The sequence below is a fragment of the Neofelis nebulosa genome, chromosome 2 (assembly GCF_028018385.1).
Source record: "Neofelis nebulosa isolate mNeoNeb1 chromosome 2, mNeoNeb1.pri, whole genome shotgun sequence".
NCBI classification, from domain to species: Eukaryota; Metazoa; Chordata; class Mammalia; order Carnivora; family Felidae; genus Neofelis; species Neofelis nebulosa.
In genome coordinates, this window is record NC_080783.1 from 207,953,321 (window position 1) to 207,968,899 (window position 15,579).

General features: G+C 50.5%; 1 protein-coding gene across 11 annotated transcripts in view; it reads left to right on the forward strand.

The window, feature by feature from the left end:
* Positions 1-673: 673 nt before the first annotated feature.
* TMCO4 (transmembrane and coiled-coil domains 4) overlaps positions 674-15,579 on the forward strand; it is a 104,543-nt gene continuing 89,637 nt past the window's right edge. For 10 of the 11 annotated variants that reach the window (XR_009258372.1, XR_009258371.1, XR_009258373.1 and 7 more), the window contains exons 1-4: positions 674-703; positions 5,340-5,419; positions 9,723-9,883; positions 15,154-15,331. Coding sequence is in view for 8 of the 11 variants with exons in the window: in XM_058718855.1 (XP_058574838.1) it covers positions 15,162-15,331 (170 nt within the window). In the remaining 3 variants the exon portion in view is untranslated. The remainder of the gene's footprint in view (positions 704-5,339; positions 5,420-9,722; positions 9,884-15,153; positions 15,332-15,579) is intronic. The other variant, XM_058718856.1, reaches the window with a different exon arrangement.

Below are 15,579 nucleotides of genomic sequence, written 5' to 3' on the forward strand. Positions count from 1 at the left end.
AGCGCCAGGCACAGAAACCCCAAACGGAAAGACCCCGTGACTGGCCCAAACAGCGTTAGACAAACCGAAAGAAGAATCACACAGGCCATCGCTATGTCAATACTCTGTAAATTTCAAAGTGCTGTGTACACATGCAGCAAGGTTGTTTCTGTGGCTGGCTCCTTGATGTCACACGCTTTACTTTTGAAGATGTCCATCCAAGTGCTTTCTGGCCCTCCACTCTGGGACCAAGCCCCAGGCTAGCAGTCTCCGCAAGGTGGAACCTCGAAGGGCCTTCTCTCTGGCCCTGAGGTCCTGCTGTTTCCTGGAAGGCCAACAGACCCACACACCGCGTTTCGCGCTCGGGTTGGCCCGTCACCTCCTGATGCCGGCACCCCTGTCGTGGAGTGGCGACCAAGAGAAAAGGGCTGAGACACTTAGGAGCCTGGATCCCGGCAGGCCGACCCACACACAAGCTCAGGAAGGTCTGCGCAGGCGGCGGCACCACCCGGGCAGGAAGGGCGGGGCCGAGCGGGAGGGGTGGGGCGGGGCCGAGCGTGAAGGGGCGGGGCTGCCGGGAGCTCGTTGCTGCGCCGGCAGCGGAATCGCCCGAGCGGGCGGGGCGGGGCGGGGCGGGGCGGGGCGGGGCCGAGCGGGCGGGGGGAACAGGAGGAGTCCCAGCCTTTGCCTCCGCTGCCGCCGCCGCCGCTGCCGCCGCCGCCAGGTAAGAAGTACGGGTTCAAGTGGGCCGCGGGTGGAGCTCCCCCACCCCAGGGCCACTCCCCGCGGCTGCCCGCACGAGGGTTGCCCCTGCGTGGCCCGGCCGACCCGGCCCCGCGGGCCTTTGCCCCCCCCACCCCACTCTCCGCCCTCGTGGGCGCCAGGCCTCCTGAGGAGTGGCCTCACACTGCTCCCAGCGTTGACTGCAGGTGCCCAGGCTGCCTAGTTGTTGCTTGGTTTCTTTCAGAAGGGAAAGTGCCTCTAGAAATTACGTAGGGCGACAGATGGGGAAACTGAGGCCGGGCCGAGCACTCAGGCCATTCCCTGCCTCCCGGCTCAGGGCTATGAGCCCTTAAAGGTCGCCCAGCTCCTCCCTTGGCAAGTGACGACGCTGCTGTGGTCCTGGGAGAGGAAGGAACTTGCCCAAGGTCACACAGGGTCGCGGGCTTTTCCCTTGTCGCAAGTGGCCCCTCCACGAACCGGTGAAGAAGGCCTCCGGGCACCCCTGATGTCCTCTCTCCTTGCCCCTGCGGCTTTCTGAGCTCACAGCACACCTTCAAACTGAGAATTCCAAGGTGGGGCTGGGAATTTCTTCTGGAAAAAAGCCCCCAATTACAGATGGGCCATGTTTCTCACCCTGCCACCTGTTGACAGAGTAGGAAAGAAGGACCAGCGCTACTAACTTTTGAGGGGATTTGACAGCTAGATAAACAGGCTGCGAGAGATGACTTCCCCGAGACAGTACCCCTAGGGAGGAGAACATTTTAAAACCTGGGTTACCTGTGCCGGACACAGAGACAGAGTAGACGTTCACCATGTCCTTTCTCTGGAGCCACAGCTGGGAGTACAGCGGGGCTGGACTCTGGGCCTTGACCTAAGACTAGTGCCTAACACGAAGTAGGAGTGAACGTGTTAGTTCTCTTTTCCCTGACTCAGGGTTTATTTCACTGCAGAAAATATGAAACCCCGTTAAGCTTTAGGGCTGTCCATTCATTCGTTGGACAGATATTAATTGAGCACCGACTGTGTGCCAGTGTGTAATGTTTAGGCACTGAAAATACAGCAGTGAACAAGGCAAGTGTTGCCCTTGGGGAGTATACTACAAAGAATGGAATAAAATCCTGCTCTTGGGGAGTGGGGGGAGGGTTGGGAGGGCTGAGCAGAGAGGAGAGACCATTGGAATCTTACCAACTGTGAAGTATGTGAAGAGGGCAGAGAGAGACTGAACCTCAGAGCCTCAAACCCTCGTGGGCCTCTATCTAGATGCTCAGCCAGCCTGAGCGTTCTCCCCAACTCCCCAGGGATTTGGTAGGGGGTGGGAAGGTCGGTGGATAGAGAGTGGTCCAACCAACCTCAGAGTCCATAAACCTGGCATTGCCACTCTATAGCTGTGATGTGACCCACCACCTCTGTGAGCCTGTCATTGTTATTCAGCAGGGGTCATAAAAGTGCATAGCGTTGATGGTACCACGTCCGAATGCTTCTCAAATGGTAAAGCATGGTCCAAAGTGTGGCCTGTATCAGAGGCCTTGCCAAGTCAGGTGTAAGCAAAGGTGTATTTATTCAGAGGCTCCGGTGTCCCTGTTGGTAACCTGTTACTGCCCTCAGTAGAGAAATGTAAGAAAGAGGCAGAGGTGGGGGTGGCTGACTTCCAGGCGAGGAGGCTCCCTGCCTGGCTCGAGAAACGGAATGTTTGCAACAGTCAGCATTTCAGCCTTTACAACCCTTGCTGTCACATTCCACACACAGGGATTGAGCGCCTTCTCTGCCAGGCACTGTTGTAGGGAGCATCAGGGAAACGACACAAAAGCCACTGCCCTGGTGGAGCTTTTTCTGGAGAGACAGACCAAAAACAAGTAAACCTGTAATCGATCCATTGTGCATTGGTGACAAATTTGATAAGGAAGTTACGCAGGGTCTGCTGGGAGGGAGGAGGGGTAGGGCCCGCTCTTTTGCTGAGGAGCCTGGGGGGAGAAGCACTGATGTCCTGAGCATTGTCCACTCTGACCCTGACCCTCCTAGGGGAGGAGACTGGCACTTAAGCAAGCAGCTGTTAGACCCGAGAGCAGGTGAGGGGCTGGCCAGAGAAAGCCTGGGGGGCGGGGGGGGGGGGGGGTGTCCAGAGGCAGCAGGCCCCAGTTCAGCTGCACAAATCCAGGGAGGCTCATGGCAATCCCTGAGCCCCTTTGATAAAGTGGAGAAGAATTTGGAGTTTGAAGTCACACAGGCCTGTGGGGGTGCATCCAGGCATCGCTATTTGCCAGATGTGTGGCCTTCACCTCTATTGGCCTCAGTTTTCTCATATGTAAAATGGGGACAATGATAGTTTCTTCCTCATAAGGCCGTTGTGAGGCTGAATTGGGCTCATGAGAATAAGCTGGCAGGAAATCTTCGCTGATTTTAGTATTAAACTGTACTTTTGAAAAAGGACATCGTTTGGACACCGAGAGATCGGCATGAGTTGAGGCCCGAGGTGGGCATCCCAGTGTGGGCTAGAAGCCGCAGATAATGCAGTTTGGCTAAGGCCTGGCTGGAAGAAGGGGACTGGAGGAAAATGAAGATGGAAAGACAGGTTAGGTCTGTCCCAGAAGTGCTTGGGCTGGCTGAAAAGCGGGGTGCTAGCCTGTGGTCAGATGGGAACTAGTGAGAGTCATGTAGTTTGGTGGCTTTCAATTTGTGTTTGAAATCTTTTGGGCCACCTCAGGACATCAGCTAGACTAAAGAGAGTGGTGCAGCATCATAGCTGAGACGGCTACCTCTGGGCTAAGGCCCAGGTGCATTTAAATCCCACATTACTTGCCCGGTGACCTTAACCTTCATTTCTCACGGCCTCTCTGTCTCTCTCGTAGATTGGAGATACCTACTTTGTAGGGCTGGTTGGGAGGAAATGAAATGATGTGTGCAAGGGGGTGGCACACGGCTAGCACCGTACCAAGAATTTACTGTTACAATTCTTTAAAATTTAATTGTGGGGGCGCCTGGGTGGCTCAGTCGGTTAAGCGGCCGACTTCGGCTCAGGTCACGATCTCGCGGTCCGTGAGTTCGAGCCCCGCGTCGGGCTCTGTGCTGACTGCTCGGAGCCCGGAGCCTGTTTCGGATTCTGTGTCTCCCTCTCTCTGACCCTCCCCCGTTCATGCTCTGTCTCTCTCTGTCTCAAAAATAAATAAACGTTAAAAAAATTAAAAAAAATAAAAAATAAATAAAATTTAATTGTGATAAAATAACATAAAACTTACCACCTTAACCATTTTTAAGCGTGCAGGTCAATAGTGTTAAGTATATGCACATAGTCGTGCAACCTATCTCCAGAACTTTTCCACTTGCAAATCTGAAACTCCGGCTCCATTAAACAGCCGTCTAGTTCCCCTTCCCCCAGCCCCTGGCCACCATTCTGCTTTCTGTCTCTATAATTTGGACTACTCTAGGTACCTCACATTAGTGAAATCATGCAGTATTTGTCTTTCTGTGACTGGCTTATTTCACTTAGCATGATGGCCTCAAGGTTCATCCATGTTGTAATATGTCAGGATTTCCTTCCTTTTTGAAGGCTGAGTAATACTCCGTGGGATCGAGTCCTTTCTTATTGTCGTTCATCCCTTCATCCACTGACGGACTCTTGGGTTACGTGCACCTTTTATTTAGCTGCTATGGACATGGGTGTGCAGATGTCTTTGACACCCTGCTTTCATTTCTTTCGAGTGGAAAATACCCAAAGGTGGTATTGTGGATTATTTTACTGTTATAATTTGAAGGTGGGGCATTGAAGGTCCCCACCGTATCTCCCCTCGCCCACTGGACCAGGAGAAGTCCCTGGGGCCCTTTGGGGCCGTTTGAGAACCAGTGGATCGTGTGGATCATTACAAGCTTTGCCTCCCCACCCCCACCTCCTTCCTCGGCAAATGTGCCTCACGTTATATTCTAGTTCCTCCCAAGTAGAGACCACCATTCATTCAACAAATGTTCGTAAGTGCCTACCGTGCTTACGTAAGGGCAGGAAGAGATAGACACTGAGCCGTAAGTGTAAACCAGAAAATGATCTAGTAGGTCAGACGGTGACTCGTGCTGTGGACCAAGTGCAGGCGCCAGGTAAAGAGGATTAGGGTGGAAGGCAGGGACAGGGTGGTCTCACCGAACTGTGAGATTTGAACAGAGACAGGAGGGAGGCGAGAGAGCCGGCCATGCGTTTGTCTGCAGGAACAGCATTCCGGGCAGAGGGAACAGGCAAGTGCAAAGGCCTTGAGATGAGAGCGTGCCTGGTGGGCCCCAGGAGCGGCAAGGAGGATGGTGTGGCTGGAGCAGAGCTAGTGAAGGGAGAGGGGGCGGAGGGCAGAGAGGCCAGGGGCCAGGTTGCATATGGACCAGGCACCACTGGAAGAACTGTCGAGCATGGAAAGGGGATCAGTAGAGGTTTGGAGCAGAGAAGGGACATGAGCTGACTTCAGGGGGAGACGGAGCTCAACTGGCCACTGCGTGGTGGACAGCCAGGGGGGAGAGCAGACGGAGCAGGAAACCGGTGGGGAGACTCCCGCTGGGATCCAGCTGAGATGATCTCGGCTTGTACCAGGGTGCTAGTCGGGGAGGAATGGGGCGACCACAACGTGCCCTCTGGGCCAACATCTCTTTTTTCTTCTGGTCCGTAGTGGAATCGTCTGAAATCCTCTGGGTTCTTCTGTTGCCATGGGGACCTCCTGAGATGCTACGTTTGCCACTGGCTTCCCATGTAAGTTCCAGATAGAGGTATAGAACGAATGGGTTTCTCTCCTAAAATGCTGGAGGGGATTGGGAGGTGGGGAATGAACTGGAACTGTCTAGAATCCTGCCTTCTAGGATGATCCCAAGAGTGTGTGTGGGCCTGAGCTCAGAACTACCATGTTCAGAGTTTCTGGCCTAAGAACAGTGCTGTGGCTCTATTTGTTGTGAAGAAGTTCTTCGGTCACGTGCTTTTCTTCCTCCTTGGCTTCAACACAGTTCATTCCCCAGCCCTCCCGTGATATTGTAGTTTTCCCACTAGTGATGCTTATTTTATCGTACTTCAGTCTCACTCATAAAAACTCAACTGTAACCAGTTAACCAGGAAAAGAAGGAAGGAGAGAGAAAGAGAACACTTTCCCCGCCCTCTCCATACACGTGCCTTCACATCAAATCTGACCTTGGCGTTCACTGGCTGCTCCAAGCGGGGGGAAAAAAGTCCATAACGGGCTGGCGTGTAAGAAAAACACAAGAAATCCATCCTTGCATGTGATCTTCTAAAGAGAGGCTCAGGTCATGGAGTTTTAAGGGTGATTTAAAGGACGTCCAAGGATAATATTGATCATACTGGTTTTCTCCTCGGTGCTGACTTTGGAAGTTTTCATCCCCCCCCCAAGGAGAAATCCCGCTGTGTTGTTTATGGCGTTAGTTAACGATTATCGGTTGAGTGCCTACTGTGGGTGCATGCAGAGCCGAGGACAGATGTGGAGAGGCTCTCTGCCCTCACTACTGACAAAAATAGCTCAACCAGTTTTTGTTTTTGTTTTTGTTTTTGTTTTTTTCGGTGGTAGGTAATGTAGCTGGCTAGATAAAACTCATAATCACAGACCATCATGACAAGGCCCGCTCTGGCATGCCTGTCCATCCTGGGCCTGGGCTGTGCAGGCTAGCCATGGCTGAGTGTTCACCCCGTTCACTCTCACCATGTATATGTTCTGTCCCTGCCAGTTGGTCAAGTGCAGGTCAAGTGCAGGCCTTTCTCAGAGTTCTTGGTGTCTCCACAGTACCTGGACTAGAAGCTACTCTGTCCATCGGTGACCTCCAAGGCCGTGGGTGCTGCTGGACCAGCTGTGCGCACACTAGGTGGCCCCAGGGCATGGAGTCACCACTGGCTCCGACCAGCAAGGTCTTTTTCTCACTGCAGGAATCCAGCTCTCCCTCTCGAAATCGGTTTAGCTTCTCAGACATACTTGGGCATCTCAGCTCAACTTGGACCGGATCCTGATGCTAAATCAGACCAAGGGGGAGAGTCCCCTGTGAGGACCAGTGTATACAGTTCAAGGGTACATCTCCCAGCCCCACCACACTCCCTCAGTGAGCTGGGGAGCTGCCACCACACTCCCTCAGCTGGCATAGTTGGGGGACCCAACCCATGCAAGTGGACAGTCCGTAGGGTTGGGACCAGGGGCTCCTCCATCACAACAAACTGGGTAGATGGGTCACACTACCCCCTGTCCATCTTGTTGATTACAAGACCTGTTTATTGGTCAGCGGAATGGGACTTAACTGGGACCTCAGCCCCGTGGGCTTGGTGGGCTACATGAGACCAGGGCTTTCTGAGGTAAAGCACTCCTCTTCTGGGGCAAGAGCAACGTTGTTTTTAATTAAAAATTTTTTCGGGGGGCGCCTGGGTGGCTCAGTTGGTGAAGCCTCTGACCTCGGCTCAGGTCATGATTTCACCGCGTGTGAGTTTGAGCCCTGCGTCGGGCTCTGTCTTGACAGCTCAGAGCCTGGAGCCTGCTTTGGATTTTGTCTCTCTTTCTCTCCCTCCCTCTCTCTCTCTCTCTCTCTCTCTTTCTCTCTGCCCCTTCTCTGCTCACACTCTCTCTCTGGCTCTCAAAAGAATGAATAAATGTTAAAAAAAAAAAATTTGCTTTTCTTTTCAGGGCTCCTGAGTGGCTCTGTTGGTTAAGCATCTAACTCTCGATTTCAGCTCAGGTTAAGATCTCACGGTCGTGGGATCGAGCCCCACGTCGGGCTCAGTGCGAAATCTGCTTGGAATTTTCTCTCTCCCTCTCTCTCTGCCCCTCCCCAACTTGCTAACACACTCTCTCGCTCTCTCTCAGAATAAATAAATAAACTTAAAAATACAAAAATTGTTTTCTTTATGAAAGCATCAATGAAAGCTCAGGACAGAAAATGTCAAAAATACAGAAAAATAGAACAAAACCCAATAAGTTCTAGTCCCACAACCCTGCCACCAAGAGATAGTGACCTGACAGCAAGGAGCCCGATGCGGGGCTCGATCTCATGAAAGGCAAGAGCAGAAAACAAGAGCTGGACGCTTAACTGACTGAGCCACCCAGGCGCCCCTCCTAGTGATCTTTTTGTTCTGTGAAACTGTTTTAAAAAACACACCTGGAAGGTCGTGGGGGGTGGCTCAGTCGGTTAAGCAGCCAACTTTGGCTCGAGTCGTGATCTCATGATTCATGGGTTCAAGCCCTGCATCAGGCAGGCTCTGTGCTGACAGCGCGGAGCCTGGAGCCTGCTTCGGATTCTGTGTCTCCCTTTCTCTCTGCCCCTCCGCTGCTCGTGCTCACTCTCTCTCTCTCTGTCTCCTCAAAAATTTTTAAAAAACAACATACCTGGAATCATTTTGTATATCCAGTGATGTACTGTTAACCACCTCTTTGGAAAATAAAATCCATCATTTGTAGCATCTGCCAATTTCTGTAGTAGAAATACTCCCACTGTGGCCCATCTCAGGCTGCCAGTGACCTGTTGAATCAGCTCTCCCCAGCCAGTATGAATAAGCCTGTGTGAGCAACCCATGTTATAAGTTAAAATCACGTCCTGGGGTGCCTGGGTGGCTCAGTCGGTTGAGCGTCCGACTTCAGCTCGGGTCATGATCTCGTGGTTTGTGAGCTCGAGCCCCGCGTCGGGCTCTGTGCTGACAGCTCGGAGCCTGGAGCCAGCTTCGGATTCTGGGTCTCCCTCTCTCTCTGCCCCTAACCCGCTAGCATTCTGTCTCTGTCTCTCTCAGAAATAAATAAACATTAAAAAAATAGAAAATAAAAATAAATAAAATCATGTCCTTTTTTTGGATCATAAAATCAACACATTACTGAAAATTCACAAAACATAATTAATAAAGAAAAACAATTAAGATGATCCAGAATCCAAGAGCCCCCTGCTTCGATTAGAGACAGCCACCGTTGCCATCCTGATAGGAGTCCTAACAGTCTCCACTCTCTGGACAGATACACGTACCAGATATGCATTTCTTCAGAATGCAAAAGCAACACATATGTGTGGCAGAAAAGCCTCAGCTATCTCACCTTTCATGGAGAATTTGAGAGACTATTTCCAGCCATTTTGTCTCCTCTGCATTTTTTAACATGGTTGGACTCACAGCTTGAACCTCGTAGTTTGTAGGCATGGTGAAGGCACTTTGCCATGCCCCATAGGAAGGGCATCTCCAGGAGAAGGACGTTATCCCTGATAATTCCTTAAAAAGGATTAAAGAGGTGGGGCGCCTGAGTGGCTCAGTCGGTTAGGCGTCCAACTCTTGATTTCAGCTCAGGGCATGATCTCATGGTTCGTGAGTTCGAGCCCCACCTTGGGCTCTGTGCTGACAGTGCAGAGCCTGCTTGAGATTCTCTCTTCCCTCTCTCTCTGCCTCTGCCCCGCTCACTCTCTCGCTCTCTCTCCCCCAAAATAAATAAATAAACTTAAAAATTTTTTAAGGATTAAAGAGGCAGAAAATCATACTCTGGTTCTTTGGCATGGAAAATGGCCAGTAGGAGGAAGCGCAGATTATCTGAGGTTGTGGGGAACCCTGGGTAATTCCAGATGCTTGGTTGGCCCCCTGTCCCATCTCCCCTGCTCATCTGATGCTCCAGCAAAGAATAAGAACAGGAGCACCTTTGGGGAGAGAATTAGCAGGAAAATATGGCTCTTGCTTAAGCCTAAAAGCTAGTTCATTCATTCATTCCTGCAACAGACATTTTCTGAGTACTCCCTCCGTGGCCGGTATGTGCTCAGGGTACAAGGTACAGCTATGAAGGAGATCCGGTGCCTGCCAGCTACTGCCGGGCTAATCGTGGAGCTGGGCGCTGCGACCACATCTCAAGTTAGGAGAAGTCAGAACAGAGATATTAAATGAGACAACAAATGCACGAGCCCAGGGGAAATGCCAGGGCTGTGCTCAGTGATGGCCGCTGCCTGCCGTCCAGCAGAGAAAAGTATCCCAGGTACGGGAACCTACTGGGGCAAAGGCCCAGAGGACAAAGCATTAGCTAACAGATGCCTCTTTCTCTTTCCTCCTCCTCCAGATCCCACACCCTATGGACCCACAGGCTGGTTTTTCTGGTTTGCTCCCCCCCAGGGCAATTTGCATATTTCTCCAAGAACCTTCAGGAAGCTGAACAGCCTGTTTCCAGACTTGGAGAGAGGAGAGGCCAGGGGAAGCCAGCAACTGTTTTCTGAAATCTGGGTACGTGTTATTTAAGGTTTCTTTTTCCTCAAACCCTCACCATTATTTAAAATTGTCTTATTGTAAATATGAGTTTACTTACTGTCTGTCTCCTTCCCTGGAATATACCTCCATGATGGAGGGCTGTTGTCTGTCTGTCTTAGTCTCCGCTGTTCCCATAGCGTGTAGGATGACGCCTTCCACGTAATAGGTGCCGATATGTATTTATTAAATTAATTGCTTCTTGACCTTTTGGCCAAGATCAAACGTATATTTATTAAATGAACTAGTTCTGGGTGCCTGGGTGGCTCATTCGGTTAAGCATCCGACTCTTGATTTCAGCTCAAGTTCATGGGTTCGAGCCCTGTATCAGGCTCTGCACTGACATTGCGGAGTCTGCTTGGGATTCCCTCTCTCTCCCTCGGTCTCTGCCATTCTCTCTCTCTCGCTCGCTCTCAAAAATAAATAAATAAAAGAATGAACTGGTTAATTTGGGGTAAGGTGAACATTTGCTTTTAATTTACTTGGAACTTAAGGTTTTTGCCATGCTATAGAGACATCCCGCTGCTTTTTAAAAAGTTCTTTATCTTAAAATAATTACAATCTCACAGGCAAAATATTAGTACCAGGACATCCACCCATACCCTAACTCAGCTCCCCGCCCCCACGGCCACTGCCTTCACAATGAAGTCTGACCGGGCATCTTTTTGGTTCTTCAAAAGCATCTTCCCTCTAGGGGCGCCTGGGTGGCTCAGTCGGTAAGCATCCGACTTCAGCTCAGGTCATGATCTCGCAGTTCATGAGTTCGAGCCCCACATCGGGCTCTGTGCAGACAGCTCAGAGCCTGGAGCCTGCTTCTGTCTCTGTGTCTCCCTCTCTCTCTGCTGCTCCCCCGCTCACACTCTGTCTCTCTCTCAAATAAATAAGCATCGAAAGAAAAAAAAATTTTAAAGCATCTTCTCTCTTGTACCTCTGGGCCTTGGCACATGTTGTCCCCTGTGCCCAGAACACGCTCTTGCTGTCGACCTCACCCCTGTCTGGCCGCTACCTTCTCTCGGAAGCCGGTCCTGGGTGGCAGGCCCCTGTTTGTATCCCTCCGCCCGTGTTGCCCTTACGTTTATCCTGCTGGTTTGTCATCGTCTGTTTACCTGTCTGTCTCTACCACCGCACGGCTTCCTCTACGGAATACCCTCTCCTCTCCACCCGCCCGGCTGTCGCCCTTGCTTCCCACAGGCCTCCGCTAGAGCGGTCCCTTCCAACTTGCACACCGTCATCACCCCCTCCTGCCACATCACTTCACATCCCCCTCATCCGAATGCTTCTTCCCCAATGATCCCTTCGTGGGTCCGACCGTCAGACCCGACTGTGTCTCTAGTTTTGCACTTACCAGCCACATGATCTTGGGCGAGTTACTTAGATTGTTATTATGTGGGGCACCTGGGTGGCGCCGTCGGTTAAGCGGCCGACTTCGGCCAGGTCACGATCTCGCGGTCCGTGAGTTCGAGCCCCGCGTCGGGCTCTGGGCCGACGGCTCGGAGCCTGGAGCCCGCTTCCGATTCTGTGTCTCCCTCTCTCTCTGCCCCTCCCCCGTTCATGCTCTGTCTCTCTCTGTCCCAAAAATAAATTAAAAAACGTTGAAAAAAAAAAATTAAAAAAAAAAAAAAGATTGTTATTATGTATTGCTGGATCGCTGCCTGTGTCCCACCAGAATGCAAGCAGGGCATTCGTCAGTTTGTCACCTGATCTGTCCCAAGGCCCGGACCAGGGTGTCACCCATCACGTTCCCTTCTTCACTCACCCAGCACATATTTATCGAATGCCTGCAATATCCCACAGCCTGTTCAGAGAGCTAGAAGCATGGCAGTAAAAAAGAAACAAAAAACAAAACAACCAGGGGCCTCCCTCAAGCGTATGTTCTATTGGGATACATGGGTAAATAAATAATTTGCATGTATATTATTTAAGACGGGAGTAAGTATAAAGCTAGAACAGGGTGCTAGGGTAGAAGGGCAGGAGTACTTGAGCCTGAGAGGTCAGGGAGGGCCTCTCAGAGGAGGTGACATTCAGGCTGAGGCAGAATGATGTGAAGGTCAGAGGAAGAGTGTCCCAGGCAGGGGAACGGCAGGTGTAAAGGCCTGGAGGGGGGACCAGCTTGCGTATTTGCAAGCACATCGATGGCCAGCCAGTGTGGCCGTGCTGTAGTGAGCAGGCCGGGTTGGGGGGCGTGAGATGAGTCCAGGGCCAGGCAAGGGCCATCCTGAGGGGATTAGTGTGCGTCCTGGTGTGAGGGGACGCCTTTGGAGACATTTAAGCGGGCGAGTGACATGATCGGTATATATGACAAAAGGGCCACTCCAGCTGCTGTGTAGAGAAGGGATTATAGGACATCAAGAGTGTATCTTGTTGAATGAATGAGGCAGTTTGACCTGATCAGAGCTTTTTTGTGCCCCAAGCTCATCCCCTCTCCCCTGTGGATAGAGACAGGCCAGCTCGTGCTTCTCTGACTGGAAGGCTGTTTATTCTTGAACTGAGAACTAACGTGGGGCCCTCCAAGTACCAGCCCGATAAAATACCATCTTGGGCTCTTCTGGATGAGAGGCACAATTACCACGGCCTCTGAATGGAGTGGATTAAATCACTAAGCCTGCCACATCATGGCTGGGCGCTGCCCCGCCCCTTCGCTTGTGACTTGTTGTCCCCTTTGTCCACCACCACGGTCTGGGCTGATCCTGTGAGCCAGGGAGATCTGCTGCGAACCTCAAACTTGGGTTTCTGGAGCAACCATTGGAGGCCAGTCTTGCTGGGTGACACTGGCCACGGTCTTAACCTCTCTGGGCCTCGGTTCCTTCATCTGAAACAAGGGAAGAAGGATCCCTGTGCATACGTAGAGGAAAGAACCCAGGGTTTGGAGCCGGAAGTCTGGGGTGACTTTCATTACTTAGTTACTGTGTAATTTTGGGAAAAGCCCTTGGCCTCTCTGAGCCTGTTTCTCAGCTACAGGAGGGAATCCTAATAGCTCATGTCCTTCTTAACCGTACATAGTAGTTGTGAGATTTAAGTGCATTGTAAAGTGCTTTGCAAACTATTATGTTTCTACACAAGTTGACTTGTTCCTTCAGGGTTACTTTAAAAAACTAACGAAATATTTAGTTTCACAGACTTTTTAATATTTAATATTGCACGGACTTTTAATAACTCCTCTGTAGAAGTAATATTTTGAGGATAAAATTGTTTTTTAAGTTTATTTATTTATTTTGAGAGAGAGCGCGTGCATACAAATGGGGAAGGGGCGGAGAAAGAGGGAGACAGAGAGCAGAGCCCGAGGTGGGTCTTGAACTTACGAACCGCGAGATCATGACCTGAGCCGAAGTCGGACACTTAACCGACTAAGCCACTCAGGCACCCCTGAGGATAAACATTTTTATTGCTCAGCTGGAGAAGAATGCATTTATGGGCCAAAGGCAGTGCTGAGTGTGGGTATTAGACTTGATATCTCTTGGCAGTTGTGATGAGTATTTAAACAGAGGTAGTGGCCAAGAGCTCTGGCTTTGGGCTCCAGTCTGCAATTTACTGGCTGGGTGACCCGGACTCATTTACTTCTCCTCTGAGCCTGGACATTATGGTGATGCCTGGGCTCATAGAGTTAGCCAAGACTGAACATGTTAACGTTGCAGCCCCAGGGCCTGGCCCCCAGCAACAGGCACGTAATGTTAGCTCTTGCCGTTATCTATACACCTTGCTGTGTGCCAGGCACCGTGCTGAGCATTTCAGTGATTTGTTTGTTGACTTTTTTAATGCATTTATTTTCTTAACAGACATTTATGTGGCATGGGCCCTTTGGCAGGCTTTGTGCTAAGTGCTTTACAAATACTAACCTACATGGCTATGTCATTTACTGCTAACACAGTTCCTCCAGGCAGATAATGTTATAGTCCCATCGGCAGGTGAAGAAATGTGAGTGCAGAGAGGTTGAGCTGCCCAGGGCTCCATATCTATCAGATGGAGGTGCTTGGATTCGTGCCCAGGTTTGTCTGGTTCTGAGCCTGCATTCATATCCACAGTGCCCTGTGGTCGAGGCGGGTTCCCTTCCTGGTATCCACTCCCAGGACCCCTCCTGCCCCTTGAATGCCTGGCTTGGCTTGGTTTGTTCCCTCGCCTGCCTTCTCTGCTTCCCCTTCTGCCCCTGGGAAGGAAGGAAAGAATAAAAGGAGGGGAGAAAGGAGACCTCCTCCCCTCCCTTCTTTCCTTCCTTTCATTAAAGCATAACATACACAGAGTGCACAAATCTTAAGCATACAGCTTGATAAGTTTTTAAACGTATTTATACACATGTAATCAGCACTGGGTGATGGAGAAGATTTCCATCACCCAGAAGCCTCACTGTGCCCCTTCTGAGCCAATACTTATGGCTTGCCATGGGCAACCTCTCTTCTGTCTTCTTTTACCTTAGACTGGGAAGGTATGGAATGAACTCAGTTCCGCAGATAAGTGTATCTGTTTATCATTGTGTCTGTGAGGCTCACTCCTATTGTTGTGGTTAGCCAGGCTTCATTCTTTTTCATTGTTTTGTAATATTCCGTGCTACAAATATGGCAAAGTTACCCATTCCGCTGTGGACAAACACGTGGCTTGCTTCCAGCTTGCAACTATTATGAATGAAGCTTCTATGAGCATTCGTGTACATGCCCTGTGGTGGACAAAAGCCCTCATTTCTCAGGAGTAGAATTGCTGGGGTATAGAATTGCATATAAAACACGTTTAGCTTTAATGATAAAGTCAAACCAGTTTCCAAGAGGTTGTACCATGAATACTCTCATCAGTCGTGTGTCCAAGTTCCGTGTGTCCCTTATGCTCACCAACACTTAGGATTGTCAGGCTTTTAATTTTGGCCATTCTGATGAGTGAGTAACAGTGTCTTGGAGTTTTAATTTCATTTCTCTGATGACTAATGGTGTTGAACACCTCTTCGTGTGCTTATTGGGCCATTGGATATCTTTTTATGAAGTGCCTGTTCAAGTCTTTTGCCAGTTTTTAAATTTGCCTCATTTCTATTTTACCATGACTTCTAAGAGTTGTTTATATACTAAGGATACAAATCGTTTGTTGATACACATACTGAAAATATCTTCCCCCGGTCCATGGTGTGTGTTTTCACTCTCTCGAAGATGATGAAGGCCTATTTATCAGTCTTTTCTTTCATGATTGGTAGTTATTGTGTCCATTTAAGTAACTTTGGCCTAACCCCTCACCCCCGTTTGCGTTTTTCACTGAGATTTTTTTTTTTCCTGCAGGGCTGGAAATGGCCACGTGCAACAGTTCAAGTGAGGGGCTGCCTCCGGTGGCCGAGCCAGCCGTGGAGGGGGAGCCTCATCTGCCCGTGGGCCGGGAGCTGGCTGAGGCCAACCGCTTTGCCTATGCCGCCCTCTGTGGAATCTCCCTGTCCCAGCTATTTCCAGAACCTGAGCAAAGGTGAGTGCCTTTGTCCTTACAGAGGAAATGTCATGCTTCCTTGGGGAGGCAGTTACTGACAGCCAAGCCACCTGCCGGGTATTACTGGCAAAGAGGAGAAAGTCATTGCCCTTGCCTTTAAGGAGCTCACAGTCTAGAGGATTAGATAGCCTTCCTTCAGTACTCACTCATTCATACCTTCACCAGGCATTTTCTGGGCACCTACTTTGTGCCAGGCATGATTTGGAGTACATGGAAGGAATACGCAA